The sequence below is a fragment of the Equus przewalskii genome, chromosome 26, assembly GCF_037783145.1.
Source record: "Equus przewalskii isolate Varuska chromosome 26, EquPr2, whole genome shotgun sequence".
Lineage (NCBI taxonomy): Eukaryota > Metazoa > Chordata > Mammalia > Perissodactyla > Equidae > Equus > Equus przewalskii.
In genome coordinates, this window is record NC_091856.1 from 15,512,074 (window position 1) to 15,539,552 (window position 27,479).

Consider the following 27,479-nt stretch of genomic DNA (forward strand, 5'->3'; position numbering starts at 1 on the left):
CCACCCCCACTACCTGGTGCAGTATAGGCCCCTTCACACAGTGGTTGCTTACAGTAGAAATGATTGATCCTAACCAAAGAATGAGAAGAGGAGGAAAGGCTTCCCAGATAAAATGGCTTTTGAGGGGAGTCTTGAGAGTGGAAAAGGAATCATTCAAGGCAGAAAAGTAACATGAGCAAAGGAGTATGGGGCGTTCTGGGAACTTGCGAACAGTTAGGAATGGCCTATGAACACCTGGCAAAGGAAGTGATGATCACCAGGATCTTGTGTACTTTTGACAGGTGGTGACAGTTGATGGGTGAAGATGTGACGGGCACAGATTACCTGGAAATGGTTTCCGAAAGTTCCTTTGACAAAGACTCTCATAAGATTTTAGCAGACAAAATGTCGCTAGGACAGAAACTATTTAAGCGGTTTATTAACTGGATGACCCAAAGAGTATTGATTAATAGAAATAAGCTAGTTGGGAGTTTCACATCTTGTAAATGCCACAAAACTCTGTCCTTAGTCCAAATGTCCATCAGTTTGTAGGCAATACATAACTGTAGGGTAGGGAATAAGGTTTTTCACAGGCCAGTTCACTGTTTACAATCTTACAAGGTAATAGTTAACAAAGATAAAATGGAAGGTCCTGCACATAGATAATTTAAAAAATTGTGTAAATTAAAAAAAATGGCTTAGTGGCAGCCAGTGTGAAGGAGTTTCACTGAATGTAAGTGGAATGAGTCAATGGTGACATCCTTAGAAGAATTATTGCGTTTCTAGAAACTCATTTGTCTAGGAAAAGAAGAGGAGAAATGAAATAAATACTTATCTTTTAAATACGACGTGGCAGTTCCTAGATTTGGCGTTTTTATTCTGTGGTAATTACATTCTAATTTGATGTGCCAGTGTGTGTTCAGTTCTGGGTACCACAATTCCAACTGGGCTATAGACCTATTGGAATAGGCTCACAGGAGAGTGACTGGGATTGAACAGACTTGGGATCGTGTCCACTTATGAGAAAGAGAAGTGCAGACTTGAGGTTGAGCTGGCTAGAACGTCTGTCTCTACATCTTCACTTCCAAAGCTGCAAGCTTGACGTCCTAGCCAGAGGGAGGATCATTTCTCAGTCATAGAAACATGTGAAAGGGGTGAGATCCCTTGCTGAAGCCTCTCAATTATCTCTAATGATCCATTTTTAGGAGAATCTTGGGACCAGGCAATCAGTACTTGAATGGCTGGCATTTTGGAGGTGCCAAGAAATTTACACTGAGTGGCTTCAAGAAACGGAACTAAATCTGTGTCTTAGATTAGATAACATATCCAATGTGGATGGGGATAAAGGTTTATTAAAAATAACTATCTTCTAGGGGCTGGCCCCGTGGCCGAGTGGTTAAGTTCGCGCGCTCTGCTGCAGGCGGCCCAGTGTTTCGTCGGTTCGAATCCTGGGCGCGGACATGGCACTGCTCGTCAGACCACGCTGAGGCAGCGTCCCACATGCCACAACTAGAGGAACCCACAACGAAGAATACACAACTATGTACCGGGGGGCTTTGGGGAGAAAAAAGGAAAAAATAAAATCTTTAAAAAAAAAAATAAATAAATAACTATCTTCTAAAATATATCAGTTAGTCTTCTAAGATACTAAAGAAGGATATATTTTCTGAATGACAAAAAAAGAGGAATTAATTGCTAGCTATTGCCTACATAGAACTGTAACTGGTCTCTGATCAAATTGTTGCACCACTTCATTATGTTAGAAGTCTGAATGTGTGTTAAAATTTCTGGGAGACATATTTCGCCTGCTTACTTTTTAAAAGAATTATTTTTAAAAAGATAAAGTTTTGTACATGTGATGACGTATGTCTTATAAATGTTGGCTACCAAAGCAGGAAAAATTGGAACTGGCACATATCTAAAACGCTGGAATATTTAATTTTATTCTGTGCGACATTTTTTATTCTCATTCAAGAAACGTTGGGGACACTCTTGCAGACTGTCGTTTAAAATCAGGCTATACAAATTATAAAACAAATCGTTTTACTCCATAATTTCAAGGAAAAATGATCCATCGATATTACAGTGATGCCATAGAAGGCCACCTTTTAGGAGAAATTGGCTGTAATACAGTAGCATATTTTTGGAATAATAATGACAAACGCTTTGAAAATGGGCAGAGGAATCTTCAGATGCTATTTCCAGTGATTTGATTCACACACTGAGGGGAAGCCTGTTAATGAGCATGTGCCTGGGAAGTTTTATGAGAGGCTCCCAAGTGGGTTATTAGCTCTTCTCTTTTTAGAAGAAGAACCTTACAAGAGCCTTAAAAGAGCAACATATTTAACGAGCTGCAATCTAATAAGAGCAATGGAAAGCATAAATCTGCATCAGTAATTATTTCTGTTTTCAATTAAAAACGATGATCAACAATTTTATCTTAGTAAATTCAGCAATGCATTTAAAAGTCTATATTTGAGAGGAATCAAAAGGGAAACATTCTAATAGGATTTTAGGATGCCAATGACCCTTCTCTCTCTGAGCTTCTCACCAAGAGTCTACACACAGGGATGAAAAGAAAAATGGGAAACAAGTGACCACTTTGTTAATTTGGGTAAACGGCTGATGTTTACCCCAGGGCAATGTTTTGATAAAAGGTGAATTTGGAAAGCCAAGTTTAGGGCAGGAGGCAGAAATGAGGCTCCTTGCTTCTTTCCTTCTCTGCCATTCATCTTACTACTCCAGTCTCCTAAAGTATCTGTTCTTTCATCCTAAACTTGAGACTGGATCTTTCCCCCTTAATTCAAGGAAAGGCTGGTACAAAGCACAACATCAGTAAAGGAAGAAAAAACAATGAGACCGAAGCAAGACTGCACGTATGTGCATGTAATTAGCAGGCCTGGGTGGCCTAAACAGTGTGCAGAACAGTGACCGGTGTCAGGCAGTCTCAAGGGAGAAGAGAGAGTTGAGAGGGTTAGAGAGGGAAATAGGCCCTAACCCTCTTATCAGGCCAACAGCATCTTAGGAAGTGGAAGAAGAGAGCAGGACAGGCCCCATTACACAAAAGCCATGACTTGAACACAGTGCTGCCATCCTTGCATAGAACAACACAGTGCATGCTGACCTACGCCCATCAATCACCTAGGGGAAGAGATCGAAAAGGACGAAAAGAGAGAGAGAAGGGGGCCAATTGACTTCCAGTTCTGGCTACAAGAAAGTCTGAAAACCCTCCCTATATAAAACTTGATGAAATATAACAAAAATGATTTTAAATGCGTAGCTGAGCTGACAAGAAAAGAAATCTCCACGTGCTAGAAATGAAGAGGAAATTAAAAAGTGAAAAGTAAGCCTGTAAACGAATGCTGTGGTTGTCCCTGGATTGGACAGGGAAGGGAAGAAGAGAGGATGGGACATACTGCCTTGGAGTTCGAATAGAGAGCAACAGCAGAGTTTCTGGCACGACCCTAGTCCTAGCAGGTCATTCACAGGATATTCGCTAGAAACATTCCACCTAGAGGCTCGGTGGGATGACAAGTGAGATCTATTTGCTGGGCAATTTCTTTGCCTGTTTGTTTTTTTGTTGTAGGAATATTGGCACTGACCTAACATCTGCACCAATCTTCCTCTGTTATATGTGGGATGCTGCCACAGCATGGCTAGATGAGTGGTGCCAGGTCTGCACCTGGGATCTGGGCCTGTGAACCCCTGGCCACCAAAGTGGAGAGCGCGAACTTAACCACTACGCCACCGGGCTGGCCCCAGGAAGAAATTTTTAAATGAGTCACTCCACAGGCGAGAGATGGGGCCATCAAAAGCTAATTCTTGCACTGACATTTTATTATTAAAGATTTCTTTTTCACTTAAGAAGGTGTTAAGATTTGGGATTTCTGTCAGCTGTTTATACAAGTGTTTGACGCTCAAGAGCTATTTGCAAGGAAATATTGTCGCCACCTGCTGGCAGTCCTGTATTAGTAGGACGGTCTTCCATGAGGCGAAACGAATTTCAACTTCCGTGCTATTATAGAAAGTGTGTCCTCTTATCTGTGCTGGAATCATCATAATAATGGCAAAGTCTGCCGATTTATTGAGTCGTTTTCCAGCTAGTCTATCATTACGTCATTTTATTCCTCACAATATCCATATGAAGCATGAACCTTTAATGAACTCATTTTATGTAGGAAGACAATCAAAGCACTGAGAGGTTATACCATTTTCCCAAGGCCACACAGTTAATGATGGACAGAGCTGAGACACAAATCCAGAAAATGGTAACCCCTCTGCTGTTGCTGCTTCCAATTGTGTGAAGAGCAACTCGGGTAAATCTGTAGCATGAAAGCACTATTACTGGTGAGGATATTTATTGAGGAAGCATGGGGAAAAAAGCAATGACATGCCAGTCAGATGACCTGGGATTAAATCACCCCTCAATTCTTTATTGCCTGCCGGAGACCCTAAGCAGATCACCATCCCAGAGTGAGCTCTCCTTTCTCCGTAACTCACAGGGTTTCCATGAGAAGCAAATGAGATAACGAGTGTGAAAGCAATTTGCAATCTGCTCCCTGGTTCTACAAATTTTATCTCTGAATTAAAAGAGATTATTAAAAATGTAGAAATCTGAACTTTATTATCCTTTTTCCTGCAGATGTGTCATCTTTCGTTGTGACTTAAGTCTTGCCTTTGGTTTTGAAGAGGATAAATCTACAAATGCTTATTTTGATGTGTTTTTTTGCATCTTTAATTAAAGTATAAAGATATTTTCCATTGAACTGCCCAATGTCCATTATGCAAGGCTTAATTTGATAAGCTACTCTAATTCCAGGAAAACATTGCTCCCCTAGGAGAATATGCTCCCTTTCTGCCATCAGAAAGCAAGAGCATAAAGCTCTCTTTGGCTCTGGCTGCTGGGAAATTTAATTGAGTGTTCAGAGAAGCCCATGTCTGCAGTCAGGGAACATCCACTCCCAATGTTTCTTCCCTTCCTAGGCTCTACTCACCCTTCTTTGCAAGTGTAAGTAACAGTGTTCCCAAAAGTGAAGTTACTCCCGGTGATGACAGCATCTTTGATGGCTGGCGGCTCTCCACAGAAGACAAGATGACAGGTAGGTGGCGCTCTGTCCCAGCTGCCTGACGCCGAGCATTCAATGACGGAAGGGCCCTGTAAGCTACAGGAAGAAAGATGCCACCTCTTTCATTGGCTATTTATTTACTGCTATGGAGATGAGATAGGAAAGACTCAGAAGCGCCTAGGGGACACGAGGAATTCTAATACGTAAAAGTAAAGTTTCTTCCTATTTTCTTGCTTTATATAAAAACAAGGGAAATCTGAGCAGGCTATAGACCATTTAAAACCATGAATATGATAAAAAAACATAACAACTCGGTGCAAAACACAATGCTTAATGTGCTCATTGGTGGTGTTGTAGGGCACTTCAAACCTTGCAAATAGCAGATTACTTGGAGGAGAAGGAATTACGAGACTGGTTAGGACCCAGTGACAAAGGAGACAGATACCCAAGAAGTCAGGATAACTGAGGTCCAAGGGTGTCCGTCGTCCTTGCCACGAGCTTGGGATCTGAAGTGTGTGGCTCATGACTCTGACCTTTGGTCTTCTTTTGATTTCACAACCTCAAATCCTACATCATGGCTTATCCACCTTCACTTGCCAACCTGATTCTGATTGTCTGTATTACTCACTCTGCTTCTGTTCACTTCATCTGTTTCACTTCAGATCCTGTTGGCCAAGTTTCTGATCACAGCCTGACTCTCTCTGCTGTCCTTTCTGTTTGAACACACACACACACCTTTCATCAAATTAATCTTGTACGGTATTAAGGACCCAGGCCCTTACCTTGGTAAATTTTTTATAACATCTCATGTAATGCTGAGTGTAAGCTTGGTAAGTTGTTTACCAAAAAATCCAGGCATTGTGTTATGCCTCACAAACACTTTTGCTTTCATGCTTAATGTCTGAATGTTTATAGCAATTGAACTAGGACTCTCAGAGTCAAAGTTAGATGGAATAGTTCCCTGGGCATTTACTATGAGCTAGGCTTCAGGAAGCATACAAATTTGAGAATATCTTTTACATTTAGAAACTTGTATTTAAAGTCAGTCAGTCACATGCAAATGAAACCTACTGAGTAAAAAAATGAGTAACAGTATTGTAACAAGCGTGGCTGGTGTCTGTGAACTTTACCTGTATCCACTCTCACACGAATACGATGCAGTAGAAAGGTATGTAAGCCCACTCAAAATATATTTCCCATTATTTATGTTTTCGGGGCTAGAACACTTGACTAGTTCACACACAGGAGGAGAGTGGCTCCAAGAACCACTGGCAAGACAGGATGACTCTTTATCACCATCCAGAGTATATCCTTTATCACACCTAGAGAAGATAAAGGAAAATTAGAGAATATAATTTGCTTTATTTTGCATAATTTCATCTGTGCCAAAACCTCCAAAAATATTGTGAATATACTCATATAGGAAGAGTTCTTTTTTTCCTACTGAAATAATGCTTTATAATTATTCTTCTTCAGGGTTGAATACTGTACTTCTCTCCCATAAGGCCCTTGCTGAGCGAGAAGTAGAAGGATAGGCTTAAGGATTTGGCTTGCCCCTGGTGTGTGTCATGGATTAGTAGCTGCAAACAAAATTCTTGGTTGGAGAGTGGTCTGGTCTAGTATAAGTCCCTGAAATATTGGGTTTGGAGTTAAAGCTCCAACTTATAAGCAAGACTATTTATTAGCTTGCAGGGCCGTCCTGCATGACATCCATTCTTAGAGCATCTCAAGGAGGTGCTGGTGGCAATAGTTGGGTTCTGGTCAGGGGATTTAAGGATTCTAGATATGATGACCATTAGATTATTGGATTAGAATTCTTTACACTACACATGATTCAATTAATTTCACAGCAATTTAAAAACATCCTCTGGGATTATTCTTCACCCTTTCTTCCAGTATTATATCACCACCAGTGTGTCGTCAAAAACTTCTACAAACTAGTTCTGGTCTTAGATACTTACCTATATACTACTTTACTGCCATAGGTAAATGTTGATCCATCAATGCCACCATTTTCTGGAAAAGCTGGTGCACCACAGGAAACAGCTTAAAGGAGGAAAAACAAAAAGCATTGCTTTTCTTAGCTAATGAGTGCAAAAATTTCTAAAACCCTAGGGGGCAGTTCTCGGTTTTCCTGTCATGTTTAAATATGAGCCTAATAGTTGGGCTTTAAATACAAAGAATATTGATACAACACTCGACATTTCTATACCTTAAATTCTAGGATGGCCAAACCCCACGAACATGGGGAATTTACTAAACACACCTTCACAATATGGCATCAGATGACTCCATTCTCCAGACTCTAAACATGTGATTTTGGTTTCTCCCATCAGCTGGTGTCCTTCTTCACATGAAAATGTGACTTCAGCACCCACTGTATAAATCTCACCAGAAGAGTGGCCGTTTTCTGGATTTCCTGGAGGCTTACATTTTACAGGTTCTTGAAAGAGAGAAATAGTTTTTGTGAGACAATAAATAGCTTTCACACAACCATGCAAGGTCTCACTACACTTAAGATACCAAGTTAAACCCTGAGGAAGAATCCTCTGAAGGGAGATGCATGAAGCGCAGCGACATGTTGGACAATTAGACAGGAACATATATATGTACCTTTCTTTCTTTATTATTATTTTTTTGTGTGTGAGGAAGATCGGCCCTGTGCTAACATCTGTTGCCAATCTCCCTCTTTTTTCTTTTGTTTTGTCCCCAAAGCCCCAGTACATAGTTGTATATTCTAGTCGTGGGTCCTTCTTAGTTGTCTGTGTGGGACGCCACCACAGCAGGGCCTGATGAGTGGTGCTAGGTTGGTGCTCAGGATCCGAACCGGTGAACCCTGGGACACTGAAGTGAAGCGTGCAAACTTAACCACTATACCACTGGGCCAGGCCCCAAGAAAATATATTTAATAGAGATTTAAACAACAATATTTTGAAACAGCAATGAGTAACAAAAATATACAAAATTTATCTGGCCAAAAAGGGAGTTGTTTATTGGGGAAGCAGTGGTGGTGCCAAGGCCTGGCTGAGAAGGGGTTCAGCCCCTTTTATTCCTCTGGACTTCACACCCACTTTTTAAGAGCAAATGACTTTCTTTCAACCTAATGTAAAGGCTGTACTAAAACACATTTAGGAGAAGTTCTTGGCCACTCGTTCCAAAAAGACTACAGATTAGAAGCCCTTCCTATGTGCACACTTGGGGTTGGCCACCCCTTCTAGAAAGGGAAATAAGTTCAAGGGAGATTTCCGGGTTAGAGTTGAACAAGAGGAGTCAATAAATACTTGAATTCTTAAAAAGGGAAGATACATTGATTCAATCTTTCTGAAGATCATTTTGGCTGCATAAGTCAAGGACTTTAAATGAAATACTCTCAAAAAGTAAATGCAATTATGACTTAATTTTGAGAATTCCTCTTTACTTTCTGTCTTATTGTTTTCTGATAGTTGCTTTCTCACAATAAATGTAGAAAGACGTTGATGGGTTGAGAGATGAGCCAGTATTATCAAAATTATCACAAAATACAGAGAGGTGGTAAGGCAAGATCTCAATTTTTTTTCAATGATATAATTCTGTGTGGCCGAGGCAGGGCAAAGATACTGACAGCAAAGATGTGATGAAGCATCTTCTTTGCTCTGACTGAGGCGCTAGAGGTCATTGATTATATTTCTAAATCCATGCTACTATTCTCGTACTGTGTAGACGTTTCTTCAGCATTCTTGTGATATAGTTGGCTCTCAGTTTTGCTTTTCCAGAAACTGGGAAGTTGGGTGAGGCATGATGCTAATTTAAAGCACCTTTAGCTGTTACTTACATGTCTTTTTAGAGAGAGTTTATCTTTTCCATCTCCCCTTTGAAGTTGAAAATATTGTATTATTTTTAAGTAACACATATTTGAAATATACACTTGAATAAAAATATTGAAATAGACTTCCCAGTTATACATATACAGGTTACCTGCACAGTTTTTCCCATCTCCTGTGTAGGGTGGGATACATGAGCAAACATAGGATCCATTTGTATTCAAGCAGGAAGCATGCTCGCTACAATCTGACCCAACAGCACATTCGTCAACATCTGAAAAGAAGGCAGTTTACACACAGTAAAGTTGATTGAGTTTTCCTATGTATCAAACATTTGTTTTTACTTTTAAATCATTACATATCATCTAATGTATAACTTATATATAGTTATATACATTTTTATATATAACCATATAAATTGTTTTATAATATAGAGTTATATATATTTTATAGTTATATTTATTTTACATATATATTTATATATAACAATATATATTTTTATAAACCTAATATTATATATAAATATATTTTTATAAAATTTATATATATTTTTATAAAATTTAAATATAACAGTCATAATCACATTGCAGATATACAATAAAATCTATTATTTCCACAGTTTATAGGTGGGTAAGTAGAAGAACTGAGATAGAGAAAGATACTCTTACTACTGAGTCTGATAAAAATTTAAAACATTTTTGGCACTTCTGTGGACAGCTGCTTTCTCACTATGGCTTGCCCAGAGCTCACTTGGATGAGATGAAGTTAACAAAGGAATGTCACAAGAGAGCCTCAGGAATTTGGGACGACTGTCTCCCATGGAGCTAGAATAAACACACACAGTATTTGCCAAGATTGATCTCACCAAGGCACGATGGTGAAATGCCATTCCAGCTCCCATTATCTGTACAGAACATCCTTGAATCACCCAACAAATAGTAGCCATTGTTGCACTGGTAGGTCACTGTGCTGCCAGCATGGAAGTCCTCAGCTGAATAAAAGCCATTCTCCAAAGGGGGTGGCACCCCACAGCTAATGCCTGTAATGTGACCAAGAAGAACACAACTGCATTAGGAGCAAAATGCTCAAAAGATATTTTGTTGAAACTAGCAGTTGAGTTAAGCATGAACTTTTCGCTGCACGCAAACATTAGATTGAAAGTGCTCTAGGGGTGGCAGCAGGCTATAGCCATATCTGTGCCCTGGGCATCTAGCATATTGTCTGGCTCATAGTAGGTATGCAATTCATTCATTTACAAAAAGTATTTATGGAGGTCCTGCTACCTGCCAGACACTCTCCTAGGTGCTGAGGTTACAGTAATGAACCAAACAGACAAAATTCCTGCCTTATGAAGCCTACTATCTAGTGGAAGTAGAGAGACAAGAAACAGATAAATGTATACAACATGTCAGGTGGGAACACATGCTATGGAGAAACTCCCCTCATCACCCTATCTACAATAGCAGTCTTGCTTCCACCCAGCCCTCTCACTTTGTTTTTCCCTACTCTGCTTTATTTTTCTTTATAGGCCTTACTTCTGGCCCTTGCTGTTAATATTTACTGTAAATAAATAATATTATATTTTCTTGTTATTTCCTGCCTTTCCTTCTACAGTGTAAACTCCATAAAAAGACAGACTATTTTTCCCATCTGCTGCATCTCCAGAACTTAGATCAGTGTTGAGCACATACTAGGTACTTTAAAAAATGTTGAATAAATGAATGAACGGATGCACCCAAGTCAAAAGATCTCTTCCTGTTTTTTCACACCAAGCAATGACCCATCTCCCTTTGGGCTTCAGCCCCTATGTCTGTTTTTCCTTCCCATCCTGTTCCTTGTGCCACCTGGCATACAATCACAGGTGAGGGTCTCTTTGGATCTTCATTGCCCACCTCTTTCGTGGTGCCCAACATAGTTCATTGCACAAAGGAAGTATTCAATGAATATTTACTACTATTAAGTATCTAGCTTTTATCTAGCATTCCTGAAAAGTGTTCTTATGATGCCAACGTTTTTCAAGAGCTACTGAAATGCCTTCAACAACAGCAGCTCACGTTCACAGTGAGGGAGTGGTTGTGTCCACTGTCCTTGATTCAGACAGTACTGCACAGGGTTCCCGACCATCTGGAAGCCTGGATCACAGAATAGACTGATTTTGGAGCCTGGTTTTAAGTTTGCTGATGCAGTTCGGAGATGAGGTACCGATCCTTCTAAAGGTGGGCAATCTGAGGGCAAAGAACACAGGTACAGAGCTTGTCAGCAACATAGTGGTGGCTTCACCAGGTCAAGAGTTTCAACTCGTATGTTGTAGCAGCATGTGAGAGACACTGTACTGATCTTAAAACAGGGCAACACGTAACCAGATCACTTGCAAGAAACCTTACTAGAAAAAACTATTTGAGTCAACAACCTTCTCTCTTTCAGCAGAAATCTGCTGAGTATTTTTTAAGGCAAAAAATAGTATTTTATGAATATTAATGAAATATTCTTGTAAGTTATCAAAAACCGTGAATTCTAGGACAGCTTTAGAGACTTGTTGAAATATATTGGATTTTATGAGGCAGTCTTGATCACTCAGGGTTGGATTATTCAGTGTGCGGGTTGTAATGTCCACTGTTGTTCTCCTTGTGCCACTTGCCCCTAGGTGGCTGCTAGAAAGTCCAGAGCTCAGAGAGTATCCCATCACAAAAAGGAGGCTAGGACTTTGGTGGACATTTAAAACCTTAACCATATCCCTCCTCTAATCTTATTTTCCTTATTTTACCTTTTTCCTAGTTTCCTCCACAATTAATTTGTACCCCATTATACAGAACGTACTTCAGTATTAAAAAAAAAAAAACAAATCCTTTGGTTGAAGGCAGGGTCAAAATGAATTACTAGTTAAACATCACACTGATAGACACACACTATTTGGCCAATAGAGAATTTCAAATTGTGTCCTTTTGCCAGAAAACCCCAGAGTAGCTAAGAGATAGCAGAAGCTATGGAAGACGGAAACTCTAACCAGAACAGAATATGCTCTTGGAATCGATCTTCACTTTCCCCACAATTCCCGACAGGAAATCAGGCCAGGCTAACACATTTCCTTTATTAAGTTCCTCTGGGCATGAGGTAGCCAGCGATTTCACCTGAAATTTTAAAAACACATCTTTAGATAAACCTTACTTGTTTAGGGAAGACAGAGTTATTATATCTTAATTTAGTCCTATTGAAAACATTTGCAGATGGAGTGGGGCGTGGAGGGAAGTAGGGTTTTGCATGATATGATTTCAGGGGCAGCAGGAAAGTTGTCTTTCCTCTCTCCTCCACCTCCACCATTTACTTTCCCAAATATTTCATTCTTGCCAGAAATTCTGAAATTCTACGCGTACAATTTGTCTAAAGCTTTGCAGGTTGCTAAGGTATTGTACAGGTTCCCCTTCTCCACTCTCCTGTCTTCTATCTCTGATCTAGAGTTGAGGAAACTGAGGTTTGGACAAGTTCTGCCACTATAATAGTAAGAGAAGACATTTACCAAGACTTTACTATGTGCCAAAAAAATGCCATGATCGTACATGCAGTATTTTGTTCAATCCTGCCAAAACTCCTCTATGCAGTTCTGTTTGTTTATTCTTCATAGAAAAGAAAACTGAAGCTTAGAGAGATGGAGTAATATGCTCAAAATCATCACCATGAATTCATGGTAGAACTGAGATCTTAACTGAGGCTGTGGGACTCCAGACTGTCTACCTACGAGCTCATCTGTTACTCTCTGTACGATCTCGTGCCAGCCTAAATTTCTGCATCTTTAGTCAGAGGGATTTGCAGTATTATTCTCTGATTCTTTCCGGCTCCAAAATGACAAAATTTTATAAATTAGTCATGTCCAGTAAAATTTAAAAACAGCAGTAGGAAACTGAAAAGGAGATTCATTGAAAATTACTATAGATAACCTCTGCCTGATTTAGCCTATGACCATAACATCAAATGATATTGGTGGTAAATTCTGAAAACCCAGAGGTTGCAATAAGATAGAGCGTCATTAGGCTGTTCACATTTTCACTAGGTTTGTACCTTTGTATCTCATTACTGTCATACACTGAAAATGGAATTGACCTGCTGTGGAGACAGGACATAGTCCCAGAGGTTGAGCTGGCTTATGGAGCCCACAAAAGACTCAGCTGGGTTGAATCCCTCTCCTTTTTTGTCTTGTTCTTGCCCAAGAACTAATGCTCCACCACCTAAAGAGAGAAGGAGAGAAACAAGGAGGAAAACTGGCCTGATTGTCTGTTATTCCTAAAATGCTAACTAGATGAAAAAGCATAGCCAATATAAATGCATCAGGGAAAATTATGGAAAAGCTAAATTATCTATAGTTACTGTATGTTTTATCAATAAGGACAAACTCAATGTTTCATATCGCAACTTAAAAAATGGTTGGAGAGGATTTAAAATATTATTGGATTTATAAATATTTAACTATAAAACTACATATATATATATATATAAATATATATATATATATATATATATACTATTTTATATGAAAAAATAGCTAAGTCCTATTTTGCCTACTTTCTTCCAGGAAATTACCCTCTATGACAGATCCCATATAGCTGCTCTTCATTTTTTTATTCTTAAGCCTACAATGCTCAAATTTCTATCACCAATTCTAAGGAAGCTTCCAAAGTTGCCAGTGGCCACCTAATTGCCAAATCCAATGGAAACTCTTCAATATTCACCTCTGGTGACTTCTCTGTGTCATATGTTTCCATCGATCATTTCATTCTATTAAGCTGTCCTTCCTTGTGTACTGGATGGTCTGTGCTTGCCCCTCAGAGCTCCTCCCACCCTTCTCCAACTGTACTTTGTACCCCCAAAGTTTGACACCTATGGACTGTACCGCCTGGATGCCTTGTTCCTTTGGTTTCTGTTTGTGCCTGGCTAACAGAAAGACCATCAGGAGGTAAGAAAGTAGGATAAGAGGGAAGTTTAATTTCCTAGATACCTTCCTGACAGGCAACAGACTTTCAGTGGTTGCTTTCTTCTATTTAATATCATTGCTCCTGCTGAGTGATTTCTCTCCATCATTATAGGTTTGCCTGAATTCTGGCAACAACTCCCATCCCTTGTCACTTCAGGCCCATCCCTGGTGGCTTTCCACTGTTGCTAGTCATGAGGTGTTTTACTATCATACTGTGGTTCTCTTAACCCTGCCCACACCTTTGAAAATACTTCCTTCATTAAACTCTCTTTAGTTACCCCCTTGTGTGCCACCTGTTTCCTGCCAGGAGGCTGATGGATTCCACTTGGTTTCCATGACAGCATCCTCTCCTGGTTCTCCTTGAGCCTTTCTGCTCAGTCAGTCTCTCCTCTGCCTGCCTCTTAGATGCTGTTGTGCCTAGGATTCCACCCTGGCCTCTTCTCTTTTTCCTTCAACTAGTCTCCCCATCTGATCTCATTCACCTGCCAATCCACGTCTGTAGCATGATTTTCCAAACTACATCTTCTTCTTATAAAATTAATAATTAAAGATTAATACATGCACATGGAAGGAAATTTGAAAAAAAATAAAGTATAAAGAATTCCTTTCACCCAGAAATAATCACTGAACAGTTTTGTGTACTTCCTTGTAGGTTTCGTTTTAATTTTTATTATTTTTTTAGTATATGTGTATGTGTGTGTGAGAGAGATTTTAAAACACACAACTCAGGATCATACTATATATGATGTTTGGATCTTACTTTTCTTCTTGAATATGTTGTCATTTCATGAGTTTGAACAGCTATTTTATTTTATCATGAATGTACAACAATCCATAATTTATTTAATTAACTAACTAAACCACCACTTCTTATTGGATATTGGAGTTGTTTCCAAGTTTGGTACCAAAATAACACTGAGATAAATATACTGATGCATAACTATTTGTTCAGATCATTGGTTATTTCCTTTAGATTGATTCCTGGTAGTTGAATTGTCAGTTACATGCAAAGGGTTCCTCTAAGGCCCTTGATGAAAGTTTCTAAATTGTATCCCAGAAAGGCTGTATCAATTTTAGCACCTGCCAGCACTCTTCAAGAGTGTTCATTATGCTGAATCCTTGCCAAATCCTACCTTATCAATAAAAACAAATTTGTCAATTTAATATAAAGTGATATCCATCTTTGTTCTTAGCTGCATGTATTCCTGTAATTAGAATTCCAACAGAGACTTCAAACTCAATATGTCTAAAACCAAATACAGCATCTTTCCCCACTTCTAACCCCTACTCTGATAATTGTGCTTTCCCTAGAATTCCTATCTCAGCCAACAGACTCTTTAACAAATCTGATCGCCCAAACTAAAGCCAGTCATTCACTAAGATCTGTTGATTGGAGCTCTGCAAGATTTATGGACTCTAATTCATTCCTACTGCTGTGGGAAGACAACCATCGCCTTGGTGGCTGCTATTACATCTTCCTTGTTCTATTTTCCTATTCTTTTAACCTACTTTTCACTCCTCCATCAGAGTTTACTTTTTTTTTAAAAGATAGAAATGCTCTTTTTCTTACCGTAAACAAAATATATGTTCACTATGAAAATACCAGAAAGGAATAAAGAAGAAAATAAAAGCCACCTGCAATCCCAACGCCCAGAGAAGAGACAGCTGAAAACAAGAATACTCTAAATTAAACACAAAAAGGAACCACCACCCCATGTCACCTGAAAATGCCACTTCCTGCTGAAACACATCTAATGTTTCCTTATTTACTACAGGGAACTGGCAACCTTTCCTCCTCATATGACATATATCATAGAAGAGTCTAGATAGAGCAAGGTTATTGCCAGGCATAATGCTGAGAACCTGGGTTGCCTAATACTTTTGCATTCCTTGTAACTAAAACTCTCTGAATACTTTTTAAAAAGTATTTTTAGAAGGGAGTTTGAGTTCTACTGGGAAAAGCGCATAAAAAACGGATAGCCATACATAGTGCTCCAGCTTGTATACTGGATATACTTGTAAACTGTGTACACTAATCAGAAAACAAAACCTACAGCCTAAAACAAAACACATGAGTGATTAATCTCCTTGGAAGGCCGTTTAGTAACCACGCATTGTTAGTTCAACATGCTTCTTAGTATTCTCAGTACAGATCCCCAAAGGCATTTCTTGTACAGAGAGTCACACAGCTCACCTAGGAAAAAGTTTCTAGTAATTCACAGTCCAGATAATCAGGAGGTAGTAAAGAGAGAGATAACTATTGATCTCTATCTAAAACTGAAGACAACAAAGCTAGCAGGCTTGATTTTCATCTAAGCACCATGACCTCTAGCATCTAATAGAATTATATTTCTTTTGCTAAAGCATACCAGGTATGGCCGAACCAACAGAAAGGCCCACACCGCCGTCAGATAATTTCCCATCGATATAGACTTTCCAGGCTCCATCAGCACTTGTCCAAGTGATTGCAATATGATGCCAGCTTCCATCATTCACGGCTGGACAGTCTGTTATCTTTTCCTTGCCATTCACGTAAAGAACCCAGCTGTGGAAAGATTCAAGGGGATATAGTCATCAGTCACATGTTGTAATCCCATCTGTGGGGCATATTACTATTTGTCTTCTTTTCCTGTTTTTGTGGGAAAATCACTTTGTGTAAACACATTACTTTTTTTCTCCATTTGGTCATATTTCATAGAAGCATATTTAATTTTCTAATGAAACTTTATTGTAGCTCATTGAAAATTGGTCTGTGTTTCTTAAACACTGGGGGGGGGGGGGTAGGAAAAAGTCTTAGGATGAGCCTAGAGAAGACAGTCCAATTTGAGATAATTCACTAACTGCTTACTTTGGAAAGAGTGAGTCAAGAATGGAAGGAATGAGAGTTGTGCAAATGTCAGACTGGTTTTCTTCCTCTAGAATGCATGTTCCTAAGACCAGGAACAATCTCCAGAAGTCTCACAGAAAGTAAGTCTGTCTCTCGGTTGCCAAAGCTGTCACAAGACAGAGGAAGCATGTCAATCCAAAGAAAAGAATAATTGGAACTAAACAAAGGTGGCCAACCACAAGAGGGTTCCAACAACCATATCACTTAGGGAAATGTCAAAGATAATAAACAGTTTAAAGGGAACTATCTTCAGAAGCAAATGGAGAAAAAGAATAGGGAAAATTGATAAGGAAGATAAGAATTCATTGAATTCCTTTCCCAGCATCTTCTCAGCCTCTATTTGAAGATATTTATGAAAAAAAATTCTTTTTTTATAATATTGTTTCCCCTCTGCATTTCCCTATTTTCCTCCCCCTATTCAAGCAGGCAACAGGTTCTCTCTTTATATATATTTTGCCTCAGTATAGGTTTTCGCAAATGTCTTGGATTTTGTATCTGAAAGTTTGAGGCCACTAGGAAGATGGTTTGAGGATGGGGAGATCTCCACCAGAATAGTGAGAGTCCCAGGGACTGAGGAGAGGGAAGAGAGCAAAATGGGTCTCTGAGGCCTGTAACCCGCTCAGTAGCAGATTTGGGCAAATTTGAGAGGAAAAGGCCATGTGGTGCACCACAGAATCTATCTAGATTGAAGGCATAAACCCTCAGGCTTGCCAAGGATTCCGCAGGCGGCAAAGAGCAGTGGTTCCGAAGGGACCACAGAGGCTGAGCAGCGGACAGCTCAGGGATAAGCAATGGGACAGATGACCAACGATGGAAGTCCTGTCTAAGTCTGTGGATCTTTAGCAAAACTCTGTGGTTTGTAGGTAATTTGAGAGAATCTAAGGCAGGAAAAGCACTCAGTAGTGAAAGAAAACAGAGAAACAACTGAGATTGACTCCTCTGACAGCCCAGAGGGATGGGGCCCTGTAGTTGGAATTAATTGAGCCAAAAAGAAATAAAGAAATGTCATCCTGCACACCTAGGTTTGTAGACTGATTCTTATTCAATACATGTGTCTCCCACGTGTCAATGAAATCCTTTGACCCTGGAGGCCCTGAGATGCAAAAGAAGGAGCACCAGTCTTCAGAGTCAGAGTTTGAGACTTAGTTCTGCCACTCCTAGAGTGTGAGATTTTGGGCAAATCATTTAGTTTTCTTTTTTAGAAACTTTGTTTTACTATATGTAAAATGGGCACTAGTTCCTCAGGTGATTGTGAAAATCAAATGAAGTACTTAGAAAATACTAGTACTTAGTAAAATACCAAGAAAATTACTTAATAAACAGCAAAACACAATACATGCATAAGGTATTATCACTAAAACTAGGCCTTCTCAGAAAACATGTCATGATGCCCTATTTGATTATTGTCACCCTGCTGTCCTGCTGGAGCACCTGATTCCCCTGCTCTCCCACCCCCACCCCCAATGTCAACTCTAATGTGGTGCCTGACACTTCTGCTTACCCATTATAATCAGTCAGGAGGAAGGTATTGTCGCTGCCCTTCTCAAGTGCATAGGAGATTGGTGTTCCATAGTTGGTGGTGTCAGAGGATTTCATCCAGAATGTGCAGGTCACAGCACAGAGAGATGGAAGCACACCATCTAGCATGACGTAACCATAGATACCAGAAACTTCAAAATCCAGGTTAAAACCCGTAGACTGTTCTGCAACGAATAAGAAAAGTGTGCAGACCATGGCACTTGTGAGGCATTTTTCAACGGTCTAAGGTAAGCAGCAGGTAAGCAGTACTATTCTCAAAGAAGCTCATTTCAGGAAATATGAGGATCTGAGGACCAGTCTAAAAATTAAATACATATTATGTACAAAGTATATAATACATTCTTCTAAATAAAATAATCAATGAGTATCTAAGATAGGAAAAGTACTTGGTAGTGAAACAAAGCAGAGAAACATGGAGTAGCTGGAGGGAGAGGTGGGACTGGGAAGTTATTAAGGATGGGAGACTCTAAAGAAAATCTGTTTGCTGATGGAATGACTCAGCAGAGCAGAGAAACTGATGTTGCAGGAGAGAAGGAGGAGTAACTGCAAGGGCAACATTCCATCCCTACTCAGGCCTCTGGCTCTTCCCTATTTCAGGAGCAATTCAGCTCTGCCCCAATTCTGCATACCCCACTGAATAAAAAAAAACCTCTACAGCTTAACTAAGACTCCAGCACCCTGAGAAAGCAGGTTAACAATGATTCTCACACATGCCCATGAACTCTGACCTTCTAAACCAAGTGGCTTTTCAAGGGTCCTTTCTAAACATGGAGAAGCCAGCCCTGCTGGTTTAGAGGTTAAGATTCAGCACTCTCGCTGCTGTGGCATGAGTTTGTTTCCCGGTCAGGCAACCACACCACCCGTCTGTTGGCTGTCATACAGTGGTGGCTGCAAGTTGCTGTGATGCTGAAAGCTATGCCACTGGCATTTCAAATGTCAACAGGGTCATCCACAGTAGACAGGTTTCAGTGGAGCTTCCAGACTAAGACAGACTAGGAAGAAGGATCTGGCCACTTACTTCCAAAAAAAAAAAAAAACTGGCCACAAAAACCCTACAAATAGCAGCAGAGCATTGTCTGATAGAGCGCTGAAAAGTGAAAGGATGGTGCAAAAGGACCAGGTGGGGTTCCGCTCTGCTGTCCACAGGGTCCCTAGGAGTTCTGCTAAATTCAATTTTCTCCATTTCCCCCTTATATCTCTAAGCTTCAATTTCCTTACTTGCGCTCTTGGGGATATTAAAAATATCACCTAATCTATTGAATGGCTGTCAAGATTAAATAAGCAAAAAAGCTTGGCACAGTTTCTGGTATGTGGGTAGTCTTTGGGGCAGGTAAAAATGGACATTGCTATTATCACACTAGTTTAAATATGGTTATTAATACCATTGAGATCATATATACCTGTTTCACATCTGCTGCCTGAAAATCCTGGCCGACATTTACAACTGTATGAGTTTAACTCATCCACACAGGTGGCCTGATTTCTACACGGGTTAGACTGACATTCGTTGATGTTCAGTTCACAGCGTGGCCCTGTGAAGCCTGCTGCACACTGGCACCTGGAAGAATGCAGAATGTTGTAACAATTAGAACGGTTGAAGAAAGGCATCAGAAGAAGTTGCCCATTTATGAAAACGTTGTCTCAAAAGACTTTGAAAATGGAAATGCTGAAACATATTTTCCACAAGGAAACAGTGCTTTAGCTGTTAGTTACTTATTTTAGTTCATCTAATATTAAACTTATTTAAGACAACATATATTAGAAATGCTGTAGTAGCAAAAATAGAGTAGAAAGTAGTTCTGGTCAAGGTAAAGTATTATTCACACATTGGGAATGTCTCTCCCCAGAGAAGTCCTGGGAAAAAATATAAAAAGTTCACATGTTGTTTTAAAGGCTTTATATATATTAATCCAATCTTTATAACAATGAAGTAATACTATTATTCTTCCCATTTTACAGATGAGTAAACTGTGACTAAGAGAGGTTAAGTAATTTGCTTAAGACCTCTTGTTACTAAGTGGTGGGGTAGGATTTTGAACCCAACCTCGCACTTTGTTCTTAATCAGTATGCCATACAGTCTCTGTGGTATGCAACAAACAATTTATACCCATAAGGATGGAAAATATATCTGATAATGTCAAATGTGACAAGGGTGTTGCAAATAGGAAATCTTATATAGTGAGTAGAGCTACAATTTGGCCATGTCAAGGGACGTTGAGGATTTTGCATTCCCAGACCCTGTATATCCATTTCTTGTTATGTACTCTAGGAGATCACTGCACAGGTGCACAAGGACAATGTAGCAAATCTTCACAACAGCAACATTCTACATGTTTATGGAGAGGAGAATGGGAAAATAAACCACGGTATAATCAAGCAATGGAATACTAATCAGCAGTTGAAATGAATAAACTAGAGCCAAATGTATCAACCTTGGTAACACATAATGTTGAGTGGGAAAAAAGCAAATTGCAAAGGATATATATAGTATGATACTCCTTATGCAACATGTAAAACTATACTATATACTGTTTATGGAATCATGCATGCAGTAAAACATAAATCCGGAATGAGAAAACTATGTGCCAACTTCAGGATAGTGGTTGCCACTGAGGAAGAATGTGTGTGTGTGTGTGTGCACGCGCGCGTGTGTGAGGGAATCCAAATCTATCTTTAGAACTTATTTCTTTGAAACAAATGATGTGAATCAAATATGGCAAAATGCTAAGTTTGATAATAACAGCGATGAGTACATGACTTTTATTAGTCTTTTCAATTTTCTGCATGTCTGAAATATCTTTTTAGTTAAAAACGACCTGTCCAATAAATGGCAGCTAATATAGTTACCAGCACGTTTATATGAGAACCTCTTTGATGCTGGCCTAAAAGTGACTAATAGGAATAAATGGTGCTTTGGTTTAAAAGAAAATCTCATTTGGAATTGGAGGGGATCTTTACTGAGTTCTCTGAGTTTGATGGTAAATCTCTTTTGGCTAGAATTTCGATCATCTTTATCCTCCCATGTTCATTATAGCACTCCAATATCTTTGTCTACGAAACAGTTCACTTTGGTGACAACTTACATTCCTTTTGAATAAGGGGAGTTTACCTTCATCTTTCTACGAGTTAGGATTTAGAGAAATTTGGTATTCATCAATTATTTTGGGAACTCTTGTTATTCATCTGGACACTTCTCATTGCCCATGGTTGGGTGCTATATGCTAGAATATGTAAAGAGCCTATGACACAATGATGCTATACTGATAAGACCTCATTTCCTATATTGAGGGTGAAAGTCTTGTTGGAGAACGGTCATGGAAGGGGGCTGAACCAGAAGGAGGCTGGGAAGTATTGCAACTGGGGTAGACTTTTTTTCTTTTAACTTTTGTAGATTTATTGAGCCAATAGCATATTGAGGATAATAAAGTTTGCTAAGATGTTTCAGGCAAGACCAGTCTGTCTTCTCCAATGCAGGAGCCACAGATCCTACAGGGAGAAGGGGATGGGATAGGGCAGGCTTGACACTGATGACAGAGACTGTTGGTTTTCAAATCATATCCTACTGGCACGCTAAGAGCTGCCTTCTGAAAGCAAAGTCTTTCTCCCACCAAACACTACTGTTTTCAACCACAAAAACTTAGCTTTTATTATTTTGTTTACACTCATGTTAGATTTCTTTTGACGCAAACCAAACTAAACTAAAAAAAAAAAAAAAAAGTTTGAAAATTGGGGCTGGCCCCGTGGCCGAGTGGTTAAGTCTTGTGCGCTCCGCTGCAGGCGGCCCAGTGTTTCGTTGGTTCGAATCCTGGGCGCGGACATGGCACTGCTCATCAAGCCACGCTGAGGCAGCGTCCCACATGCTACAACTAGGGGGACCCACAACGAAGAATATGCAACTGTGTACTGGGGGGCTTTGGGGAGAAAAAGGAAAAAATTAAATCTTTAAAAAAAAAAAAAGTTTGAAAATTATGAACCCAGAATGTAGATTGGTACTATGAAAGTACGACTGCACAATTCCTTTTGATTTTAGCTAGTGAGAAAACTTCAGCTAGAATATAAGACATTTAAAAATATGAGTTTTGTCTAGTGCTTCTGCGTAATTGTATTTCCTATCATCTTTCATGACTTCCCAAAGACACAACAGTGGTTCCCAAACTTGGCTGTGCTTCAGAATCATTGGGGAACTTGAAATATACAGCTTGCCTATTTCAAAATTACAGACTCTACCCCAGACTTAGCGAATCAGAATCCCAGGTGGTGGGGAGATTCTACTGTAGCCTATCCTTGGGACAGCATTTGGGAATGACTGACTTGGGACTCAAAATAATATACCACAAAGACTGCAGGATGACTAAATAGTTAAGAAAATAAAAATAGCATAAAGAACCAGGCTTAGTCTTTTACCTGAAGCTATTGGCACCATCTTTACAGGTAGCTCCATTTCTACATGGTTGACTGAGACACTCATCCACGTTTTTTTCACACCGGGTACCCAAAAATCCAGGTGGGCATTTGCACAAGAATCCCCCAACCTGGTCTTCACAGACTGCATTATTTAAGCATGGACTTGACTGGCATTCATTGACTTCTGTTTCACAGTGCAGGCCTGCGGATGGTGAGGAAGAGCAAGAGTCCAAATGTTAACCCCTTGGGAAAACTGTGATCAAAGTGCTGACTTCTTGGAGGATGCTGCTTCTAAAGGACTGGAGTGGAGGCTGCAGAGCCACTGGCCTATCAAACTGGTTTAAGATCCATCCTGTAACGAGTGCTGGCTTTTGCAAGTCATTTTAGGACTCTGCATTTTTGATAATCTGCTCTTTTTATCTCACCTCTTGGTAACGGACATCTAGTTGAGATAATGTTAAAAAATAAAACTAGTAAATTTAGCTCAAAGTTTTCCAGTTTCTTCAACCTTGCCTCTTTTCTTCACTGGCCATTTTCTTTCTTGGATTTCCTCCTTATCAATTAAGTACACTTTTTTTTAAGCCATATTATTTTGCATCCACTTGCAATAAGATCTTACATGATTTATATCCCAGGCCATTCTTGAATGTTTGTCTTATCATATAAGCTCTTGTTTTCTCTCTCTTTCTTTTTCTGTCTGTCTCTCTCTCTCCACACACACACACAAACATATTATTTTTTTGAACTGTTTGAGAGTACACTGCAGACCTAATGCCCTTTCACTCCTAAATACTTCAGTGTGAATTTCTTTAAAAATAAGGACTTTCTCTTATTTAATTGTGGCATAGTTATAGAATCAGAAATTAGTGTTAACATACATAATGTTAGTAAATGTAATGATTTGTAGTGCTTTACAAAACTTTAAGAAAATGTAGGAAGAATGGAAACCTCTTACCTGCATATCCTTTCACACAGGTGCAGCGATAGCCCGCCAGGCCATCGATGCAGGTTCCTTTATTTAAACAAGGACTGGAGCTACACTCATTTATATTTTCTTCACATAGTTGACCTACAAAGAATCACAGACTATTTGAGCTGGAGAAAACCTGAAAGGAATCTCAGACTAATAGTTTTCAGGCAAGTTGTTCAGTGTAAGAGCAGAACAACTGGAAACCATGGCTAAGGTGTTTGTGAAAAATTTTTTTTTGCCAAATATATTGAAATAAAATGTTTTCTTCCATTCTTCGAACTGCAAAAATTGTCTAGCAAGCAATCTGACATTTTCAGCATGCAGTTGAAAGTGACAACCACGAATATTTAACCATTTTTTTAATTAAGAAAAGTGCGATTTTGTCTAAAAAATTTTATCATATTGTCTGCGAGCTTGTTCTCCCTTTTGTTTAATTTATTCTTTAAGTCTTTAAATATGACTTATTTATCTACTAGTTGAAGATCTGTACCCTTAAACAACATATTCCCACTACCCCTACCCTCCAGCCTCTGGTATCCACCATTCTACTCCCTGTTTCTATGAGTTTGGAGTTTTTAGGTTTCACATATAAATGAGATCGTACAGTAGATGTCTTTCTGTGTCTGACTTACCTCTCACTTACCATAACCCCTCAAGTTTCATACATGTTGTTGCGAATGGTAGGATTTCCTTCTTTGTTATGGCAGAATAATATTGCATTATATGTATGTATGTGTATACATATCATATTTTATTTATCTATTAACTCTTTGATGTACACTTAGGTTGTTTATTTTGACTAATGTAAATAATGCTGCAATGAACAAGAGGGGTGCACACGTCCTTTCTAGTCCGTGTTTTCATTTGCTTTGGATAAATACCCAGCAGTGGAATTGCTGGATAATATGGTAGTTCTATTTTTAATTTTTTAAGGAACCTCCATACTATTTTCCATACTGGCTGTGTCAATTTACATTCCCACCAACAGTGCACAAGGTTTCCCTTTTCTCCATGCCCTTGCCAACACTGTTTTCTCTTGTCTTTTTGAGAATAGCCATTTTAATAGGTGTGAGGTGATATCTCATGGTGTTTTTGATTTTCAGTAATGAAATATGAATGATCCCAAGGTTTCTATTATACGAACAAGAAACTCCCCTTACCTGTGTAACCCGATGGGCATTCACAAACGAATTCCCCAACTCCATCTTTACAAATTCCACTGTTCAGGCACGGCAGTGAGCTGCATTCATCAATGTCTATCTCACACTTTAAGCCTAAAAGGCAAACCAAACACTGAGGAACAACCAAAGAGAAGGATTCACAGCAACAGAACAGTAATCATTTACAGGTAATTATCCCAATAATCTGAATTTACAGGGAGTGGTGGTGGTGAAGGAAAGGGCAATATTTGTTAAGCGCCACCATCCAGTTAAATATTTAAAGAATGTACTGCCTCTTTCTAAACAGATTTAAGATTTCCTTACAAGGATACATAAAAGATAGCAAAGGATCCCAAGTTAGAAGCAGGGGGAGAAAGGGAAACCCAGAAGCATAAAATGGAGCCAGAAATTAGTTTAATTTCAAAGTGATAAATATAAAGTCATATATATTTGCTCCCAGGGCCATTTGGCTGAGGGGTGGGGTGGGGCTAAAGCGTGCCAGAGCTCAGCTCATACACCAGGTGTCCTAGAATGGGGCTGCGTCTTCCCACAGGGTGCACACAGACTATCTAGGGGCCAGCTCCGCCGGAAACCCACATTCTTCGTCTATACCGCGGGGTCTCAAATGCGGCCTCTGGGCCAACAGCATCAGCCATCGCCTGGGAACGCGAGAGAAACGCAAATTCTCAGACCTTCCCTAGAGCTCCTACTGAATCAGAAATTCTGGGGTTGTGGTCCAGCAATCTCTGTTTTAAGAAGCCCTCCAGGTGATCTTCATGCATATCAAAATTTGAGAACCATTATCCTTTATTAAGCTCTTTCTCGACCACCACTCGTTTATAAAATTTTAGGACAACATCCATTATTTCTTATGAAATGTCAGGACAAAAATTTTTATAAAAATTGAAACACATAGACACACACATGAGCAAGCTGAAATAAGTAGAATGCTAGTATTCTTGAGAGTCCTGGCTATGTTTTGTTTTCCAACTGTCCTTTTGCTTATTTTGTGATGAATTCTTTTATTCAAATACCATTTTTTCTCATTAAAAACATTTTCTGTTGGTTGCACAAAATTCGAAAAAAATGCAGAAGCAGCCTTTCTAGAAGAAAACAGGGAATTATTTTTAATAAATTGCAATTTTAAGATAGAGTTCACTTCTCAGAAATTATATCTCTGGACTGAACTGGAATGTAAACCGAATTGCAAGAAAACATAAATTCTTACATAATTCCTACATAATCAAGTCCAAAGCCATATTGTTTTTCTAAGCAAAGCTTCCAGAAAACAAAGCAACAAATCATAGCTATTCACATAGCCATTCCACTAAGTGCGAAGCAAATGAGAGACACTGGTGTTTGTTCAAAAATGTTTATGCTGGACAATCTGTTCTATGTTAAGTGTCATGCATTTAATTTGTGTTAGAACGAAACCCCAGACACGGCCTCCGGAAGTGTATTCCAATTTAAACTGTGAATTACGATGTGACTTTTTCATAGAGAAAATGATCATTTTTCTTTCAAAATATGCAAAGAGAATTGTCATTTGTAAGATATGTATACTTTTTTCACCTATTGGTTTATCTTGTTCAACCAATTTTGTGTGCCTTGATACAGTCTAATGTCTCTTACAGGGTTTATTCCAAAACTTGATAGTGCAAGTCACAATGATTTCTTATGAAAAATACATTAAAATTTGCCTTCCTCCTCGTTACCTGTATATCCACGTGGACAGAGACAAACGTAACCACGCCCCAGTTGTTGGCAGGTTCCACTATTGTGGCAGGGGTTTAAGAAACATTCATGGAAAACCTACCAGTGGCAGAAAAGAAATTGATCAGAGACAAAACACTCTATTCATTTCAAAGCAATCCTGACTAGGGAGTTCGGAGATCTGCAATAGTAGACAGCTGGTTCCTGTTTCCTTGAGTTGGCTGGACTGCTGCCTGCATGACGTTGGTGTCTGCCATATATGGGCACAAATGATATATATTATTCTTGAGTGGTGTTCTGGTAAACCCAAGCAGTGTTTCTAATGCTGACTGCATGGCAGACTCCATTTGAGATATTTTTAAAGTATACTAAGGACAGGGCCCCAACTCAGACCAACTGGGGAGTTGGATCTGTGCATCATTTCTAAAAGTTGGCCAGCGGATTCTAATCATTCTTCAGGGTTGATAGTCACTGCTATAGAGGTTCTTACAAATTTCTGTGTCCACTAGGCTCAGTTTCAAATATGCCTTACGAAGCTCTTACAAGTTAGTATCTTTGGACGAGGCTGTAGGAAGTTGAAATAAGACATATAACCTCATTATCCTTCTTAAAAATACTTAAAGCCAAGGAATTTATCATGATATTGCACAAGGTGAATTCAGAGTAATGACTGAATCTACCAAAATAATTGGTCTTTACTAGTCTTTAAAAAAAAGGAAAACAATTATTTGAGCTATGTTCATGAGTTATGTCTCTTAATTTTTTTAAACTCACACCTTATTCCAATAAATGATTTTTTTCCTGGCAAAAAAATTTAAATAAGGGCCTGGTCCCATGGCCAAGTGGTTAAAGTTCTGCATGTTCTGCTTCAGTGGCCTGGGTTCATGGGCTCCAATCCTGGGTTCTGATCCCAGGTGCAGACCTACTCCACTCACCAGCCATGCTGTGGCGATGTCCCATATACAAAAAGTAGAGGAAGATTGGCACAGACGTTAGC

General features: G+C 39.3%; 1 protein-coding gene across 2 annotated transcripts in view; it reads right to left on the reverse strand.

Annotated features, from left to right (window-relative positions):
• The window catches only part of SVEP1 (sushi, von Willebrand factor type A, EGF and pentraxin domain containing 1), a 167,488-nt gene that overhangs the window by 37,823 nt on the left and 102,186 nt on the right, over nt 1–27,479 (reverse strand). For both annotated transcript variants that reach the window (XM_008513569.2, XM_070596344.1), the window contains exons 21-36: nt 26,485–26,581; nt 24,770–24,883; nt 23,595–23,708; nt 22,640–22,841; nt 19,635–19,792; nt 18,197–18,398; nt 16,178–16,353; nt 12,941–13,065; nt 11,850–11,973; nt 10,900–11,070; nt 9,711–9,884; nt 9,000–9,119; nt 7,312–7,488; nt 7,007–7,091; nt 6,176–6,367; nt 4,974–5,141 (exon numbers count right to left, since the gene is read on the reverse strand). In XM_008513569.2, coding sequence (XP_008511791.2) covers nt 4,974–5,141; nt 6,176–6,367; nt 7,007–7,091; nt 7,312–7,488; nt 9,000–9,119; nt 9,711–9,884; nt 10,900–11,070; nt 11,850–11,973; nt 12,941–13,065; nt 16,178–16,353; nt 18,197–18,398; nt 19,635–19,792; nt 22,640–22,841; nt 23,595–23,708; nt 24,770–24,883; nt 26,485–26,581 — 2,399 coding nt within the window. The remainder of the gene's footprint in view (nt 1–4,973; nt 5,142–6,175; nt 6,368–7,006; nt 7,092–7,311; nt 7,489–8,999; nt 9,120–9,710; nt 9,885–10,899; nt 11,071–11,849; nt 11,974–12,940; nt 13,066–16,177; nt 16,354–18,196; nt 18,399–19,634; nt 19,793–22,639; nt 22,842–23,594; nt 23,709–24,769; nt 24,884–26,484; nt 26,582–27,479) is intronic.